This window comes from Patagioenas fasciata, chromosome Z, assembly GCF_037038585.1.
Source record: "Patagioenas fasciata isolate bPatFas1 chromosome Z, bPatFas1.hap1, whole genome shotgun sequence".
In the NCBI taxonomy this organism is placed as follows: domain Eukaryota; kingdom Metazoa; phylum Chordata; class Aves; order Columbiformes; family Columbidae; genus Patagioenas; species Patagioenas fasciata.
Window position 1 is genome coordinate 26,561,194 of NC_092560.1, and position 18,234 is coordinate 26,579,427.

The window sequence follows — 18,234 nt, forward strand, 5'->3', positions numbered from 1 at the left end:
TCTAGGCCGCGCGGGGCGGAGAGCAGCTCTCCAGGGGCCTCGCGTTCTCTGCCGCCGAGCGTGGCTGCGGCGCTGCGGGCGCCGGCCGGGACGCCGACGACTTCCCACCGCCGCGCCGTTACTCAGCACAACCGGCAGCCCTCCCCGCGCCGGCCCGGCGGTCGAGCGGCGGCGGTTGGGAAGGTGCGGGGCCGCCGCCGAGCGGAGCGTCAGGCGCAGGTACGGGCTCCCTTTCCCCCGGCAGCGGCGGGGCTGGGCGGGTGGCGCTGAGGGGCTGCTGCGGAGCAGCCGGTGCGGCCCCGGCTCGGTGCTGGCGGCGGTTCGTGAATCCGCTTCCGAGGTGTGGCGGCGAGTTGACCCCTCGGCAAGTCTGACCGTTTCTCTCCTCTTCTCCGCGGTCCTTCTCCTCTGTCTGGGGACGAGCGTGTGGCTGCCTCCCTCCCGGCTGCGGCGTGGGGCAGGAGGAAGGGCAGGCGCGGCAGTGGCTGCTTCTCGGTGAGGGAGGCGACGGCTCAGTTCTGCGACCCGAACAGGGCAGGGAGGTGGCGGCCCCGGCGACCCCCCTGCCCACGTCCCGGCTGTGGGCGCGGCGGCCTCTTCCCTGCTGCTCTCGGTGCCCCCAGCACCGGGGAGCGGGGATGTCGCCTGCCTCAAAGGGCCCGGGGTGCTGCGGGCGGGCTGTTCCGGAGCTCCCGGCTTCGTGGTCTTGCCGTGGACGCCTTCGTTCGGGAAACAGGCAAACTAACTTAAACGCTTGTTAAATTCTGGCTTTCAGTGGGTGTAAATAGTGCCTCCGTGTCAGCGCTGTATGCTTCTGCGAAACCTTTTTTAGATAGAGACATCTGAGGAGTTCATTTAGTTCTCACAAGACTGATTCAGTGTATTTCTTCAGCTTCTGCTATTGACGGTGGGAGCGATGCTGGCCTTAAAATTGCTCTAAGGTATTACTAACTTAAAAGTTTAAAGTGTTTGGCCAGAAGGTAGCTGGAAAAATACGTGACTGTGGAAACCAAAATAATACCAACAGAACGTGGAGCAGTGTTAAAAGCGTGTCTTATTAGTGGGTGACAGACTGGTGCAGTGAAGCACCAGACTGATGTGGCTGAAATAGCGTGGGGGGCTTCAGTTCCTGTCAGTGTGCAGGTGATTTTAGCAGAGCAGTTCTGTGGCACCGAGTCTTGCTTGGGGCATGCAAAACATGGTGTAATCCCATTTAATCCCACAGCTGTCTATCTGGGATCTTCAGAGGGTTGGTTTGCTCTTTAGGTGAGAAGAAATGACTATTTTTCATACAGTGTTTCCTGTATTCCCTTTCATTTTCCAACTGTGCCGTTAAGTTTTGAAGTATGTAAAGAAACCGGCAGAAGAAGAATGTCTCTATATACAAGTTAAGCTTTATAATTTGCCAGAATTTGTGAGAATAGTAAAGGTGTTTATTTGTTTAAAATCAAACTGACCATAATGGAGTTTTGGTCCTATCAGGCTTCTCTGGTGTTATGTTGCTTGTTTTGCTCTTTGAAAACTACCTTAAAGAGTTACTTCATGGTATTTTTGGAATGGCTTTTTCATTATTGAATAGACTTCCTCTGTGTTCTTTTCCAGATGTACCGTGTATTCTTTCTTAACAATTTTATTAGTTTAATCCTTTTATATAATACTTAATCAGACACAGATTTTTTTTTTTCAACTAAATATTTTGTTACTTTAGCTCTTCAAGTAGTTGAATGTTGATACGCTTCTCTTCCATTTTTAATATAATGCAGATGGTGAAATAAATATTGTTTCAGTAGTGGCTTGAACTCAAGTTTTCGTTGCATTGTGTTTGATGAAAGGAAAGCTACTTCAGAGTTTGTTATTTTAGCAGTACATAATGAAAAATGATGATTTAAAACAAACAAACAAACAGAAGAACCCAGCAATTTGAATAATTTGCCTCTTACAGTTAGAGCACCACTAAAATTTACAAACCAGCAGCTGTATTTATGAGTTTGACTTTGTTCTTGTGAATAGTTCCTGTGAAATAGTTAATTTAATTTAAATATAGAATTAGAGTAATTTATATTTAATGTAAATATAAGATTTCTAGATAAGTGTTTGCAACAGTTCGGCTTTTGAGGCTAATATGTAGTGGAGTACTCAAAGATGTGAATAATAGGAGCCACTTTCTTGTTATTCCTGTCTTCTTCCATCTGCACATCATAATTGCTTATGTGAAAGAACTACATTTGTGTTATCCTAGGAATCACAAAATAAATATGAAATGTTCTTTCAGATTAGACTTTCCCCCTCCTCTTCTGTCAGCCTTAAGGAAGAGGTTAATTGCTGAAGAATGGTTTGAAGTTACTGCCTGTAGGCAGTTTACATTTGTCATTTTCTATGTTACTTTTTTATTCATAAGAGTGCTGAGGAGATACATTTGACAAAATTATCTTGCCTTCCTTTTAAAAGCTATCCCAGAAGGCATGGGTGATGCTACTTGGGTCTGTTTTGTTTTTTAGACTTCCTTGGTGCAATAATATGAGTTTATTAGTTTTCCATTATTTCTTCCACAGAATTTTCCTACTTACTTTATATGAAAAATGCAGTATAATTTTAAAGGACATATCTTTCTCTTATTATGTTCTTTTTGTTGTTAATAATTTTACCAGCATTGGGAACTGCATTTGCAGGACAGCACTGGATTCTTTATTAGTACTGAAGTGACAAATAGAAGGTGAAATAGTTATGTTGTTGGGATGTGTTGATCTCTTTGTCTGGTGATGCTACTGTAACGAGCATGAAGATTTACATCATACGTGCTCAGATGTTAGACTATAACTTCACAACACATCTTAGGCAAATGGGTCCCCTTAAAGAGATTCATCTGTATGTGTGGAACTGTATGTTCAAAGGTAATTTGTGGTCAGTGGTGGTTTTGGCCTGGTTTCACTAAGAGTTCAGATAAAGCATGTGTCAAGCCTGTTTGTTGTTGGAGTGATTTTTTTTTTTTTTTTTTAATGCAACTTCACTCATTATACCTTGTTTACTTCCCTTAAATCATGTTTTAGACTTAATAAAGTAACTGGTCTCTTCAGACTCGTGGTCTCCAAAGCTTTTACCAAGGTTGGGTGATGCTAAATGAAGGGGGTTTTGTGACTTTTAATTATTGCCATAATAATTTCTGGCTGTATGAATCATTAGGCAGTCATGTTACATGTTTTATAACGTTAGGAACGTTAAAGAAACACTATTGGGGGTAACATTAAATTTAATCCCTCATTGAATTATCTGAACATTATAAGTTTTGAAGAAAGATGGTGCCTGTTTGCTTGAAGTTAAATTATGACATCTGGTGGATAACTACTACACTGAAATGCTGATTCAGTTGAACTTTTAAACGGTGATATCAGACGTACTCTATACACCCTGGGGACTCTCGCACATCCTGGTTCTGTTCCAGATCCAGAGGCTGAGAACACACTCATGAATACAATGGATGACAAACCAGTTCTAGTATAATAGAAACATTGTTTGAATTTAGTTGAAGGTATCCTTTTGAGGAAGTTCAGTAGGTGTTTTGTGTGAGATTTGTTCGGTTAGTGATGCTAGGGATCTGCTGTTTTTCTTGTGTCTTTCCAGTGAAGGAATTAGCAAGTATTTGTTTTAAATAAGAGTTGGTGCACTTTGGATGGAGAACTCCTCTGGAATAATAATCTTTAGGTTCACTAGATAGTGTCCACTCAATGCAATGGAAACTCTATACAAAGTCTACATTAATATAGGGGAGAAATAAGACTTTAGCCATGGTCTTCAGCATGAGTCATTTGCCATATGTGGCAATAGCCCATTTTTTCCAGTTTTCTGAAATGATTTTGACAAATAGCAAATATTTTCATAATGAGATTGTATTTGTAGTGTTGCTGGGCTGTTTATGGTTATTAATAATGTAAATTCCTGTTTTAATTCTTTCTGACAAGTGGATAGAGAAGCTAGGAAAAGATTCTGTAGCTTTCGTTGTATGCTGGAATAGAGTGCAATTTTCTGTTCCTGGGCAGAGCAGACTATTTATACCTCACTTTTGGAGTATGCTTCTAAATTTCTCATGTAATTTTTTTTTTTCCTCTAGATAGAATAAATCATAGTGTCTAGCTTTGTCCTTCATCTTTTCTGAAAAGATGGGAAAACTTATTAGTTTAATAGTTTCTGATAGAAATAGAAGTGTAGTTGAATACTGGGTCATAAGCCCTTCTTGCAGAAAGGAAAAAAAAACACACACACACAACAAAAACCTGTTGAAGCACCACAGCAGTTTCTCTGGGCTGTGAACATGAGCTTTCTATGTAGAGATGAAAGGAGTGACTCCTTTGGTGCTCACAGCTGTAAGAGAAAAAGGAAAAAAATTGAGTGTTTCCTGTGTATGAGATGGCCCAAGCCTTTTGCCAGTCCATAGACCTCTTCCATAGACCTCCTCCACTTATTGTCCTGATTTTCAGGTTAAAATTAAGCATAATGTCCAGGTCGTATCACCTGATGGGGAACAGATGAGACTTTCTGGATTTGAGTGACTACTTGTGCTGATTACATGAATGCATGAGGTGTTTTTTTTCTTTAGCTGGCAGAAATAATGGTTGTTTATTCACGATCTTCCTTTAAGAGACCATCTACCTTTTTGTGGGAGGTAATCAGTATACTTTTCCTACCATCTCCTCTAATTTGACAGTGTCAGTCACCCATGTGTGATTTCCCGCTGTTTTAAAGAACACTAGAGACTAAGAGTGAAAGTACTTGGCTGTAGCAGCCTTTGGAAAAAAAAAAAAAAGGGGTTTTGTGGCCGACAAAGAGGAGTAGTATTCCAAGAATCATCATGCTGTTTATCTAACTGTCTTGCTGTGCCTGTGTTTACTATTCTACAAGTGTAGTCTGTGTAATGTTGTGTGCAGTGTGAATGCATGATCTACTACAGGGAAGAGACATTCACACATTCAGAATGCAGATAATTGTTCTGTGATCTATATTCAACAGTTCTTACAACAGTGTCCTTAAAGCTTTTCTAAACAGGATTTTGTACATGCATGTAAACTATGCTCGTATATGAGTTAAAGAACAAACTTTGAAATATAATCTAAATATTGCCAAAATATTATAGCTAGCAGTAAGATTTTATTGTTTGATTACCCAAGTAATTCTGAAACAACATGGGACTGTAGACATCAGAAATCAGTTTGTTTTATTCTCATTTATAAACTTGAATCTAGCAGTCAAAGTTGATACATGAAACTGTAAGAGCGTTTCTGTTTGCAGTGACCTGGCAGGAACTGAGTTTGAGACTTGTAGAGAGATTTGGAATGGAAAAGTTGTTTAAGTTGAGATGAAAGCTTGAGATACCTTAACGCAAGGAAAGTAGTGTAAAATGCTTATCTTAGGTGTGCTGGTTTCCAGCATGGCTCTTGGCAGATTTTGTTGCTCTTCCTACCTTTTAGGAAAAAGTATTATCACAACAAAGGATCCCCCCTCCCCACACCGTCTCCGAACTGTAAATTAAAAGGACAACATGCCTGCTTTTCAGAGCAATTGTATCATTATCTAACTTGCTTTGGGTGTATGTGTGTTTACCTTTTTTTTTTTTTTTTCCTCTTCTACCACTCTGTTAACCAATGGTTTGAATTGGTAGTATAGATTATATTGATTTTGCAAGTATCTGTGATATAACATTTGTTTTGGGATATTTTTGTTAATGCACAGAAGAAAAATAGCCATATCATTACTGTAATCCCAGTTCATATGCGCAATGCAGGAAACCTTAACTAATAATTTATTTGAAGGGTTTGGAAAAATGTCAGCCAGAATGTGGAGCAAGGAGAAGTTTGACTGGATTTTAGTGTACAGTGTTTGCTAAGACAGCAGAAGCATCTTGTTTTTCCTTCTAGGTTTTGACCTTCATGCACCTTTCATATGGCTGATACTGCTTGCAAGAGCCCATAATTGATGACTGCAATACATACTCTATTTAGGAAATGCTATAGTGATTTTGAGCTGCATAACATTAGTATTGTGCAAACACTGAAACATATTTTAATTGTTCTTCATCATATGTATTTGTCAATGGCATGAACACTTCTCTTAAAGGCTCAAGATGGTGTACTTCATTTCCTCAAAAGAAACTCTCCAAAACTCACGTTTTCTTTCCCTGAGTAATAATATTTTAATATCTGGCAGGGCTTTGAAGTTACTACTCTTTAATAATATGCTCGCTCTAATAATATCTTTAATAATATGCTCATTCTAATAATATCAAATAAGCTATTATATATGTTTTGTTAAATGTTTCCACTGAAATGATGTATTATCTTCTAGAGAGGTTAATTTTACATTTTCCACCTTTTTTTTTTTTAATATATAGGATTGTAACTAGAAACTGATACTGTTCTCTTTTCCTGTTTCAGACTGGAAGATGAATAATCTTTCCTTTAGTGAACTGTGTTGCCTGTTCTGTTGTCCGCCATGCCCAGGGAAGATTGCCTCCAAACTGGCATTCTTACCTCCTGATCCCACATACACACTGATGTGTGATGAGAGTGGTAGTCGCTGGACTTTACATCTCTCAGAACGAGCAGACTGGCAATATTCTTCTAGAGAAAAAGAGGCCATTGAGTGCTTCATGACTAGAACAAGTAAAGGTAACAGGATTGCCTGTATGTTTGTGCGTTGTTCGCCTAACGCCAAGTATACTTTGCTCTTCTCACACGGAAATGCTGTTGACTTGGGTCAGATGAGCAGCTTTTACATAGGACTGGGTTCACGGATTAATTGCAACATATTCTCGTATGATTATTCTGGATATGGTGCAAGTTCTGGGAAGCCAACAGAGAAGAATCTGTATGCTGATATTGATGCTGCTTGGGTGGCTCTTAGGACAAGGTAAGACGTTAGTTGCCATTTTTCTTTTACAGCATGCATTTCAAATGGTTGTGCTTGGTCTGCCTTGGTCATTTAAACAGAAATGCTTTATTTTAGGATTGATAAATTTATATCCAGGCTGACTGGTGGTGCCTTATGCTGCAGACATTGTCAGTATTGAGCAGGATCAGTACTAATATACTAGAAAAATAAAAATGGGATGAAATTTAAGAAGGTATGTTTCATTCTTGAATGATGAGAAGATAATCCTTATTGTTACAGTTTGAGATCTTCTCAGTTGGAAATGTCAAAAGACAGGAAAAACCTGTAATAATCAGTTTTCTAGTAACTGAGCTGCTGGTGTGATGTGGGTCAGAAAATGCAGGTTGGTTTTCTAGATAATTCCATGACCTACTGTGTTTTGTAGGAGGGGCAGCAGAAGCGCTGTTATAAGAGAACCTGGTAAGACTCTGACTGGATTTCTGTATGGTGTTCAGACCACCTTCATTTCAGAATTCAGACTAGGAGCTACAGAATTTCCTAAGATAGCTTTCTATGTAAAACAAAAAATATTATTTTCTGTTAGCAAAAGACGGTGTGTGGGAGAGATTGTAATTGATCTGTGTAAATACATTATGGTGGGAACAAAAACCAGGAATTAGTTATGTTAGCTCAAGTACATTAAAACTGGACAAGGAAAAAAATGCAAATAGGAAGGATGTTGCTTTAGCAACTTCTGTGTTCTAAACCTGTGGTTTTAGGGAATTAAAATAGTAAGATGAAAGATTCTGGAGGCATCCTTTGACACAGGTAAGAATCCCAGGTATCAAATAAGTGCAGCACTGAATACCCAGTTCTTAAATTCAAGAGCATTTTTCACCATGGTTTGTTCCATTTACAGCAATATCCTTCTTGTGTTACAGGTACCCAAACTACAGAGAGATTATTTTTTAAATTCTATATTATTGTAAGAATAGATGTTCACCAAAAGAATACCCATCATATTGTGCATTTTGAACCAAAAAAGCTGTGCAAACTTGAATTTAATGTAGAGCACCATGTTATGGTTCAATCATTGCAACTTGAGCATACTGTTTAATAACATAATATCAATTATGTGACTTGGTGGAAGGACATGCGTAAAGACTTGAAGTCCTGGAGCTGGTTAGTTATCACAGTGCATGTAGAACTTGATCAATGTGATATTAACTATTTTCCTATTACTTTTAAGAGAATTATCCCTTTTCAGTGTTTTAAATACACATATTGTCTTGCATCTCTTTTACTTTCTAACAAAGGTATAGTACTTCTTTTTAAAGTAGAATATTTTATTCATATATTAAAGTAGGAGGAATGCTTATTATCATAAAACTCATACAACCACAGGGGACAGGTATTCAGCCTCGTATTCAAAAACATGCGTACTCTGTTGTTAGAGTATCTTTTGGCATTTCTTTTGATTATAGTGTAAAGTTGAGATATAACTAGACATCCATTCTGTAAGCCGAAAGCTGTGACAGGTGCTCTGGTGACTGTGATTTGTAGCTGATAGGTGATCTAGAAGATAGCCATTTGGTGGAATACGCAGTAAAATTGACTGAAATTATAATATGGTTTGTGAACAGCGTGAGAGATGGTCTGAATTGTTTAAATCTACCAGAAAATTGAAGAGAACTAGATGGTGAAACTTAATAGTTTGTTAATTGCCAGTTTACAAGCTCTGGTTTATGAACCAATTTTTAATTGTTTCTTCCTCCCCCTGATGATTTCTGATTGAAAACCTAGAAGGAAACGTGATAGCAGCTGGAATTCTTGCCTCCATTCTTGACCAATTCATAGTGTACCTTTTCTAATCAACTATCCCAAGTGAACATGCCCTTTGCTGAACAGTCATTGTTGGGCAGAGCTCTAAGTACATATTGATCTATCTGATTTTCCCTCTTCCATTCAGGAATAACCTCACCTCTCTCCAGTTTGCGGCCTGCACTTATTTTTTTGTGCCTTCCTTTAGAAGTACAGAATTCTGTATAGTGTGTAGAGCTTGGATTGGTCTGCCTAACTTGTGGATTTCACAAATATGAACTGAATTGTTTTATGTTGGTGGTGATTGGTATTACTAGTTTCCACTGTGGTACTTTAAACAACTTTCCAATTGACAAACCTGGTCTTGCCTTTGTGTCTAAATGTAGCAGGGAGAAGTTAAACATGTGACTTTGGACATACTGGCTCACACAGTCCATGGAGTCATTTGGAGCCCTGGAATAGTGCTCAATTGTGTTTAAATACTTGATGAATATCTGGACCAGAATGTAGCCTCTGCATACTTACTGTGGCATTGGTTCACTTTTCTAGCATAGACTGTTCTGTCAGTATTACATTGGCACTATCTTTAACATTTTATAATAAAAATGTTCTGCAAAACCAAATTATTCAGTGGATTGTTTGCAGGATATATTGAAGTATAGCTGTAACTCTTTGAAATTCATATTGAGATGGGATGAGAGAAGAAAGGGACCTAGACTTTTAAACTGTGCCTCATGGATTTTTATAGGATGAAGAAAAGAATGGAGAAATTACCTTTGAAGGTTGATCACAACCACTCACAGCTCCGTGGATTCCTTGTTATGAGAAATAGGATCAGAGAATTGAGCACTAAAAGGTGTTTCTGGGGTAACTGAAGTGCTGATGTGGGCTTCATTCTACAGTCAACCCAGTTGCTTGTGGTAGAGAAGTGTTTGTGTTAAGTTTTATATCTTCTAAGGACAGTCCAGCTGGTCATCTGTAAATGAGCACAACTGTCGAGGAGACGGGACACCTGGGTGAAGTAGTCTGGAATGCTTTTTTAAATGTGGTTGCTGTAAGGGTATGTGAATATTATCATTCCTGTAAATGAATACAGAAAGCTAATTTGGCAGCAGATCAGAAGAGGTAAACAGTAGATACAGATTCTGAATTGTGTCCCTATTCTTTACCTACTTTGAGTATTTTAATTGGAAGCAGTAGCTATGCATGTGGATGCTGACTGTGGAAGAACACAAGGTGATTCACTGCCATCATGTTTAGGAAAGCTGGACATTATCACATATTCATGTGTATAGGACTATATAAAAGATGCAAGTAAGGACATTTTTTTTCTGACTGTCAGAGCTACAAAGTGTTGAAATGGCAGGAGTCATTTTGGGATACGCCTATTTTCTGCCTTCCTGGTCTATGAAGGCCTTTGATGACACCCTAGCAAGGGTGGAAAGGTTTAACCAGCCCCAGGCAAATGCAGGGCAAGTGGTGCTCATTCAGAAACCTGAAGACTTGCCAGAATTGCCTCATGACCAGATTTACCTTTAAAAAAAAAAAAAAAAACCAGCTTGTTCATTGCTGTTTATCATGGACTGTATAATAATTGAAAAACTGAAAGGCGAATATCACCGTCAGACTGATGTGTCAAAGTGAACAGAATGTTCATCATTTGAACAGCTAAATATAGGAATAATATCTAATCTATTTGGATGTTGGCCCAAAAGTGTTGTTTTGAGGGTTCCCAAGTTGTTTTCATTCAAAAGTAGGGTTTGTTTGCTGGTGTGGTTTTGTTTTGTTGTGGGTTTTCTTTGGCTGTTTTTTCTTTTTGTTTTTTGTAGAAGACAAGATGCCTTAACTTCTACTTTTTTTGGAGAGAAACTGAGCTTTATTTTAGTTCATAGGGGAAAGTATCTCAATTTATCATTAAGAGAACTTTTGCCAATAAAATAAATGTATGAGCAGCATTGTAAGGTTTAGAAAAGAACAAACCATCATGAGAGGCAGAGGAGGTGCAGTTTGTTGATTACTACATGAGTGGTCAATGGGCTTACCTCTCATAAAACATAGTTCCCTATTTCTAGTGATGTTACATGTATACACAAGAAGGGGAACATGCATGTGAGTCGAGGAAGAGCTCATTAATTTTATTCATGACATGGAACGTTGATAGTTAAAGGTGTGGAGGATGTTCATGCCCTTCATGTTCTGCAATTTGCAGGTCTAATTTTGTGTATTATGTGCATGATGATGACATTTTGAAATGAAATGTGCATTGAAAATTACTCAGGATGTTCTCTCTTGTTCCTTGTGCCCCAAGCACTGCTGTCGGTTAAATGCGTGTGTTGCAATAGCTTCACAAGCAATAACCTCTCTGAAGCATCTATTGCACCTCTTCATTAGTGTGAACCTGAGAAGTACTAATGGAAATGTAGCCTTTCTTCTAAGGTTGATTTTCCAAACACTTTATTTTGTTATTGTAAAGTGAGAAAGTCTTCTAGATTAACAGCAGTAGTACAGAAGTAAAATGATAAATTACATTCTGTCTCCCTTAGGTGTATCAAGGGCAAATGGCAGGTAATCTAAGAGCCTACAAGTGTAGCATGGTAATTTCAGCTGGTATTTCATTGTTAAAAGTAACTGAAGTTCAAAAGAGAAAAAATAAAGCCAGTCCTTAAAGCCAGACGTGTAGTTTGCATAGTGCACATCATGGTAATGTGATGTATATCCTATGGAAAGTATATAATGTGATGAATATCCAATGTAAGTGATGTATGATATATATCAAATTAAAGGGTTCAAGATAAGGTGGATGAGGCTTTGAGCAACCCAGTTTAGCTAAAGATGTCCCTGCCTGTGATAGGGGACTGGGCTAGATTGTCTTCCAACCCTAACTGTTTTATGATTCTATGAAAACAAAAAATGAAATGGGACACAGGCAGGTAAGAAGTGGACTGCCACTAAAGATAAGTGTTTAGTGAAGTGCAGAAGAGGTCTTGTTACAGAGAAATAAAAAGAAAACCATGAGAGAGTTTCTGCTACATCACATTGTGAAGTTTGTCACAAAGTGGGGAAAAAAAACCCCACTATTTCATTGTTGTTTAGCAGTTATTTTCCTGCCAGAACCTGAAAAGATCAGGCAGGAGTGTTCAGGGTTGCCTCTTTCACAAAAGACTACGTGTATCTCATCAGCATACATAAGTTCACAGAAGAGGATACTGGCTTCATTAGTCACTCAGTGTTAGCTTGGGCCCTGATTCTAGGGAGTGGTCTGTTGGCATAGTTACAACAATTTATTGACTAGTATGATGATAGGGCAGAAGTCTGTGAGTGCTCAGACAGTCGTGTGGATGGTAGCAAGCTTATAGCAACAGCTGTACATCTAGTTCCATATAAAAACTACTCTTCAAGTTCCATGTGCTTTCTAGACAGATAGCCCTTAGGTGCATTAACATAAAGGATGAATCAGGTGTTGAAAGGAATTGAAATCTCAGTTGCTGTGGGCAGGAATAATGTTGTGGGCAACCTTTAAACTGCAGGAAATATCTATCCAATTTTTATACCAGGTTCAGTCCAGAATAACTTGTCCCTGAGGAAGAGTGCTTTTTCTGAGAAGGTACATCTGTGCACAGCTACTTGTAAAATTTTGTTCCAGGGTCCTTTCTGGTGATTATGGCTTATAAAAAACCCCACCATTACTACCACCAACAAACGGAAGGCCTGTCTATTCTCACACAAGTTATTTAAGATTACTTGAGTAGACAATAGTGTTTACATTATTCCTATGATCAACATCATGGACACTCAAAGATGTCAACAGTTTTTACAGCATGTCTTTGAGCTCCTGTCACCGGAAGAGCTGCTTAGAGCTTATGGCTCTGTAATTGTCATGTTCCACTTCCTCAGGATAGCCTGTAATTCTAATGCACTGATTAAGAGAACAATATTACTGCCACTTTTTCCTCTTCATCTGACACTCCCTTATTTGGGAGACCAGGTGTTTAGTCAACTTATACCAACTTCTTGGAGTTTACCTGGAGTTTACAGGACCGACAAAAGGAGGCTTAGGTGAATTTAATGACTAGGAAACTTACCAACAGTTGTCTTTTCAAGAATCTTTCTGTTTTAGATGAGAAAGTGATACTTTTGGAAGAGAGGAACAGTTGGGCTCTTCATTTTTCTCTGGACTTTTCAGAAGCGTACTCAAGAGAAGAGACAAGTCTGGAGACAGACAAAGCAGATGATACTCTCTGGTTTCCAGACTTCTTGGGATTTTTGTTGTTGTTGTTGTTGTGGGTGTTTTGTATTTGTTTTGTTTTTCCAAGCCAGAATATTAAGAAGTCTGACTACTTTGAACCACCACTTCTAATGATTGACCTATTTTATTTTCCAGACAGTGAAACAAATAGTTTTTGGTGGGTGCTGTGATGGAGAAAGCATTACTTTAATCCAAATATACATGCTTTTCTTGGATTACTTTTTGTAGCTAAGATTTAGCTATCTTTAGACTGAAGGATTTGGATTCAAAAATAGAGGGAAGAATAATGAGAAAGAGGAGAATAGATGCTCCAAAATATACTGTAAAGTTTTGCTTTAAATTTCTGTGCACTGGCCTGCATCTTGTAAAAATATCTGAGGAAATGTGTGACAATTTGCAAGGTTTTATATTTGAGAACTAAATTATGTCATAATGTGCTGTGTATAAGGGGTAGAAGGCCATACTTTCAGAGTGAACAAATGTGATTTGAATTATTTTGAACTGGGAGATTAATTGTAAATTTGCAGGTGTTAGGCTGTACTTGAGTGTTTCAGAAGAGATACAAAAATCTGATTCTGTTTCAAGGCTTTAATTGATTGTATTTTTGTGTGTTGGGATTTTGAGAAAATCTTTCTTAATTAGAGTGCTTGAATTGTTTTTTATTCTTTGAGAACTGTTGTGAGGTGGAGGGGCTTGCCTGTAGTTCCAGGCTGATGACTGAGTCTTAGTGGTTTAGAACTCTTAATTTGATTATGGTCCTGGAAACTTTCTAGGAAACACTGATAGTAATTAAGTAGTCATGATACAGACAGATTCTGTGAAAGTATCTGTGACAATACTTTTACAGCTTTTATGTTTTACTCTAGCAGAATACAATTTAAATAGATGGACAGTTAAATATGAACAGTGGATTTTAGCCCCAATTTAGAAAGCTTTTTGTGGTGCCTAATGAGTTCTGCCAGTGATACTTACATTTGAGTAATACTTTAATGTGATTTTGTTTTTCTTGAAGTCATCTTTGATTTTTATTTTCTTCATTTAATTGTCTGTTACATACTGATGTAGCACATATGATGTTTTCTGGCTTATTGAAAAGTACTTGTGGATTTTGGGGTTTTGTTGGTCGGTAATTGGAATTTCTTATGTGTGAAATATCTTTTTTTTTCTTAATGTTCCTGATTTTAAGATTTTTAGATTTTACTGATTTTAGTATTTGGTGACCTATACAGTTACCATACAGTTGTTTAGCTGTATTTATAAGATACTGGACATCTCATCTCTGTTTCCCTGGGTTTACTGGAGGTATGCAAAATGTACTAATTTGAGAACTCCTTTTTGGGCATGGGTGTTGTTATCTAGCTTTGACAGAAAAGATGAATGCGTTTATTGTAGAAGAGGTAATGTTTGCGCTTCAACTGAAAATAGTTGACGGTCAGTCCTTTTAGGATTATAGTCACTTTTCCAGTGGTACTTGGGAACCACCTGCTCTTTGTATCCATATTAATGCAGAAAAATACAGTAGATCTGACTTGTATAAGTGTTAACTAGATGTTTCATTACTCTTTTGTTTACCTCAGTTAATTACAGAAAAAAATAGTGTTTTCTTTTTATGAGGATGGAAGTTTTGACTTTAATTTTGTAGTGCTTTTTGGACTGTCTTAGTTGTGGGTTAGGTTTGGATATTTCTCTTGCTAGCTTTTATGTCAAATCACCTATAAGAAAGAAGAATGTCAGCTATTACATAGAATGTGTAATATTTTGGCCACTGTATGAGCATGCTTTAGGTCCCACTAAATTGCTGAGTGGTGTGACCACCTTACACTTTTTGTCAGGTATCAGAGTAAAGCTTTCCAAATCTTTGCAGATTTGACTGTGCTCCACTTGACGATAACCATAGAACAAGTAAGTTTTAAGTCTGCTGAAGTTATTAGCAAAGGCTTTCAACTATTATGCAAGTCACAACTGCATTCACAAATCCGTATTAAAAAAATAAACCCATATTTCATTCTCATTCAGACATAAGGCAAAAAAAGATTACTGTGAATCTAGAGTAAATAATTGTCCCATTAGTCAGAAATGTTATAGAATATACTTGCTTGTTCTTCTACCAGCTCCTATTTCATAGTTTATCCTCTTCAGGAAATTTTCATCTTCAGAAATGCTTTTTTTGCCTTGCTATGTAGTTGTGATTTTGCTCGTTTCGTTGATATACCACTTTTGTTAACATTTTCAATTTTCTAGGTACGGAATCCGCCCTGAAAATGTGATTATATATGGCCAGAGTATAGGAACAGTACCATCTGTGGATCTTGCTGCTAGGTATGAAAGTGCTGCTGTAATTCTTCATTCTCCACTGACCTCAGGAATGCGGGTAGCTTTTCCTGATACGAAGAAGACCTATTGCTTTGATGCATTCCCAAAGTAAGTTGTAGTATTTTTTATTCTTCATGCATTTTTCTCTGTTACAGAAGTTTTAGACTAGGTAAACAAGTAATATGGCAGATTTCTTTCAAGAGTTAAAAAAAACAAAACAAAACAAAAAAAAAAAAAACAGTTGGAGAAAAATCAGAGTGAATAACAACGAGGAACATTTGATTTGAGGGAGTTTACAGAGCTCCATAAATCTTCTAGGTTTTTCACATCTCTGATCATTTCAGTGGGTGTCTGTTAAAGAAGTGATTCTTTTTCCTGTATGTTACTCCTAATATCGCTAATTCTAACAAGCAGTTCTGGTTCGATGAATTGGTAACTGACCAACTCTGGACAAAGCCTTTTGCATTTGTTGCTATAAATAGCAAAGACTAGAAAACCAAGTAGACCTTAATTGGAGAAAATTCCTGTCACATATTTCAGAATTATGTCACTAGTTGACCGTTACAAGCTGGTACACTTCTCTCAAAGAATTGCTTACATTTTGGAAGTCTAACTTCAAAGACTTGTTTTCCCTGTAGATGATCAAATTTTAAGTGCTAAAATACTTCCACATCTGACAAGCACTTTTTTACTGAAAAACTCTGAAGTAACATTTTCATCAGTCCAGTGACTTTGATTTTTTTCTAAGTGAACATGGTAATGAATACCACTCTAAGATGGATTGTTCTGTTATTCAACCCTAATAGTTTCCAGTTTCCTTTCTGTGTGGCTTTACATATACTATGGTAATGGCTTCAAGGGTGTTGATAAGATCCAATTTTCTAAGGATTTAAACAGCTTCAGAATTAAATCTTTAAAACTACAATGTGTAATTAAAAAGTAGAATTAACAGTCCAGTCCTTCAAAAAAATTTAATACAGCTCATTGTGTTCATAGATATAATCTTTTTCTTACAGCATTGACAAAATTTCTAAAATAACTTCTCCTGTGTTAATAATCCATGGAACTGAAGATGAAGTAATTGACTTTTCACATGGCCTAGCATTATTTGAGCGTTGCCAGAGACCTGTAGAACCACTGTGGGTAGAAGGAGCGGGACATAATGACGTGGAACTCTATGGACAATACCTTGAAAGATTAAAACAGTTTGTGTCACATGAACTGAAGAACTTGTAATTTTCTTTGTATATTTACATGCTTTTTCATTTCACTGCAGAACTGCACGCCTTGATAAATACATAACATAAAACCTGAAAGTTGTGTTTTCAAATCTTCTTGGTTGCCTTCATTAAATGTACAGGTAATGATTTGTCAACATAATTAATGAAGGTTTTAATGCCAGTATTATAAACTGGAATTACATGATCATGCAGTCAGGTTTGGCAGTTTATATTAGTGTTTTTTTTTTTTTCTTCTTAGATGTTTAAAAAAATCACAAGGAGTACTGTATGAAATTTCGATTATATAAAATCGAATGCTGTAAAAGTGTTGCCAAATGCTTTAGCATATCAAAAACAAGTTTATAAATATTTTTTAAACATCTCAAAATGTACTGTGACTTACTCTGTTGCACAGGTGTAAATTAAAATCCAGACTTCTAAGCAGTTGTTCTGTACAGATGTAACAGCCATGAAATTTGAGCAGATACTAATGTATGTAATAAGAATAGACAGTCACTGGAAATGACCCTTGCCCTGTTATAGGGGGAGGGGTTCAAAATAGATCTCTTTTCCATATTTTTTCATATATTATGTGCTTAGTTTTACTTCAGTTGTTCTGTTCTTGTTTAACCTGAAAGGTAAGGGGCGACACAAATTTAACCACTCATCTTCTCAGCAGCCCGATCTTGCCAGAATAATGCCACAAGTTATCATTGTTGTAATGTAAATGTCATTCACATGATTGCTGCTGAGGCCAGTAAGTACTTCTCTGAAACCAGGAAGATTTTTAGAACCTAGAAGGCTTTGTGGACAATGTAGTTTTGAACACTGATTGCGTAGAGATGCAACATTTCATTAGAAAGAACCTGGAAGTTTATCCAACTGTGTAGTAAACAATTCGCAAATTTACAGTTGTCTGATTTGGCTTACTTTTGGATGTTTAGTGTAAAAGCTTACTGTTTTTTGAGTATAGTATGGAAATTTTACTAATTGCACCTGGATGAGGTGGGGGGAGGGTAAGAAGAGAATGACGTTTTTCTATTAACTGGTAGTAAAATAAACTTTGTAAGTTGCCTTTCCCTTGGATGCATTTTGCTTGAATAAAACTACGAAAAATAAACTTGATTATATGTAGCCTATTTGTAAACAAAATAATATTCCAACAATACACACTGTGCTTCTAATTTTCAGGCCTTATGTAGTTCTGCTTGTTTTTTGTGATTGAGACAATTGTATACTTAAATGTAGCTTCAGATATTGATAAAACTTTGGTTAATATGTGTTGATTCACAGTAAACAATATTCAACACACTTGCTGTTCTTCCTTTTTTAAAAATGAAATAGCAACTCTTGCTTGTGATATCAAAACAGTAATTCCCCACTTATTTTAGGAAATCAGAGAAGTAAAGCAGTAACACATTTCTGCAAATTGTTGGCACGTTTCTTTATCAGCAGCTACTGTTCTGATCACCCTCCCACCAGCATGCCTTATTTCTTTCTGCTGCTCAACATACAGGTTTTGTGTTGCAGAGCTACATATAAATATTCTTCTGTAAAGAATTCAAATGTAGCTTGCTTTGAAACCATCAGTGATGTCTTGTGCTCTTTGGTTTGTTAATTTAATAGAAAAAAATTTGAATTGCTTCTCAAAGAATTGGATATTTGTCTTTTTGATCAAGTGTGCTTCATTGTGTTCTGAACTTTAGTTTAGTATTCAGGCACAACAATATTAGACTTAGAGATTTTCATAGTAATCCAAGATTTTGTAATTGGAAT

The 18,234-nt window shown here is 37.4% G+C and overlaps 1 protein-coding gene across 1 annotated transcript; it reads left to right on the plus strand.

Annotated features, from left to right (window-relative positions):
- Positions 1 to 99: 99 nt before the first annotated feature.
- ABHD17B (abhydrolase domain containing 17B, depalmitoylase) lies at positions 100 to 17,583 on the plus strand. Its single transcript, XM_065860676.2, has 4 exons — positions 100 to 219; positions 6,423 to 6,897; positions 15,167 to 15,346; positions 16,255 to 17,583. Exons 2-4 carry the CDS (start codon positions 6,431 to 6,433, stop codon positions 16,472 to 16,474), a joined length of 867 nt encoding a protein of 288 aa, XP_065716748.1. The 5' UTR covers positions 100 to 219; positions 6,423 to 6,430; the 3' UTR covers positions 16,475 to 17,583.
- The last annotated feature ends 651 nt before the right edge of the window (positions 17,584 to 18,234 follow it).

What these genes read in the sequence shown, in the direction of transcription:
- ABHD17B (XM_065860676.2), top strand. Translation starts at nt 6,431, where the DNA reads ATGAATAATCTTTCCTTTAGTGAACTGTGTTGCCTGTTCTGTTGTCCG. An exon ending in TGGGTGGCTCTTAGGACAAG is followed by an intron (nt 6,898 to 15,166) that starts GTAAGACGTTAG and finishes TCAATTTTCTAG; the next exon opens with GTACGGAATCCGCCCTGAAA. An exon ending in TGCTTTGATGCATTCCCAAA is followed by an intron (nt 15,347 to 16,254) that starts GTAAGTTGTAGT and finishes TTTTTCTTACAG; the next exon opens with CATTGACAAAATTTCTAAAA.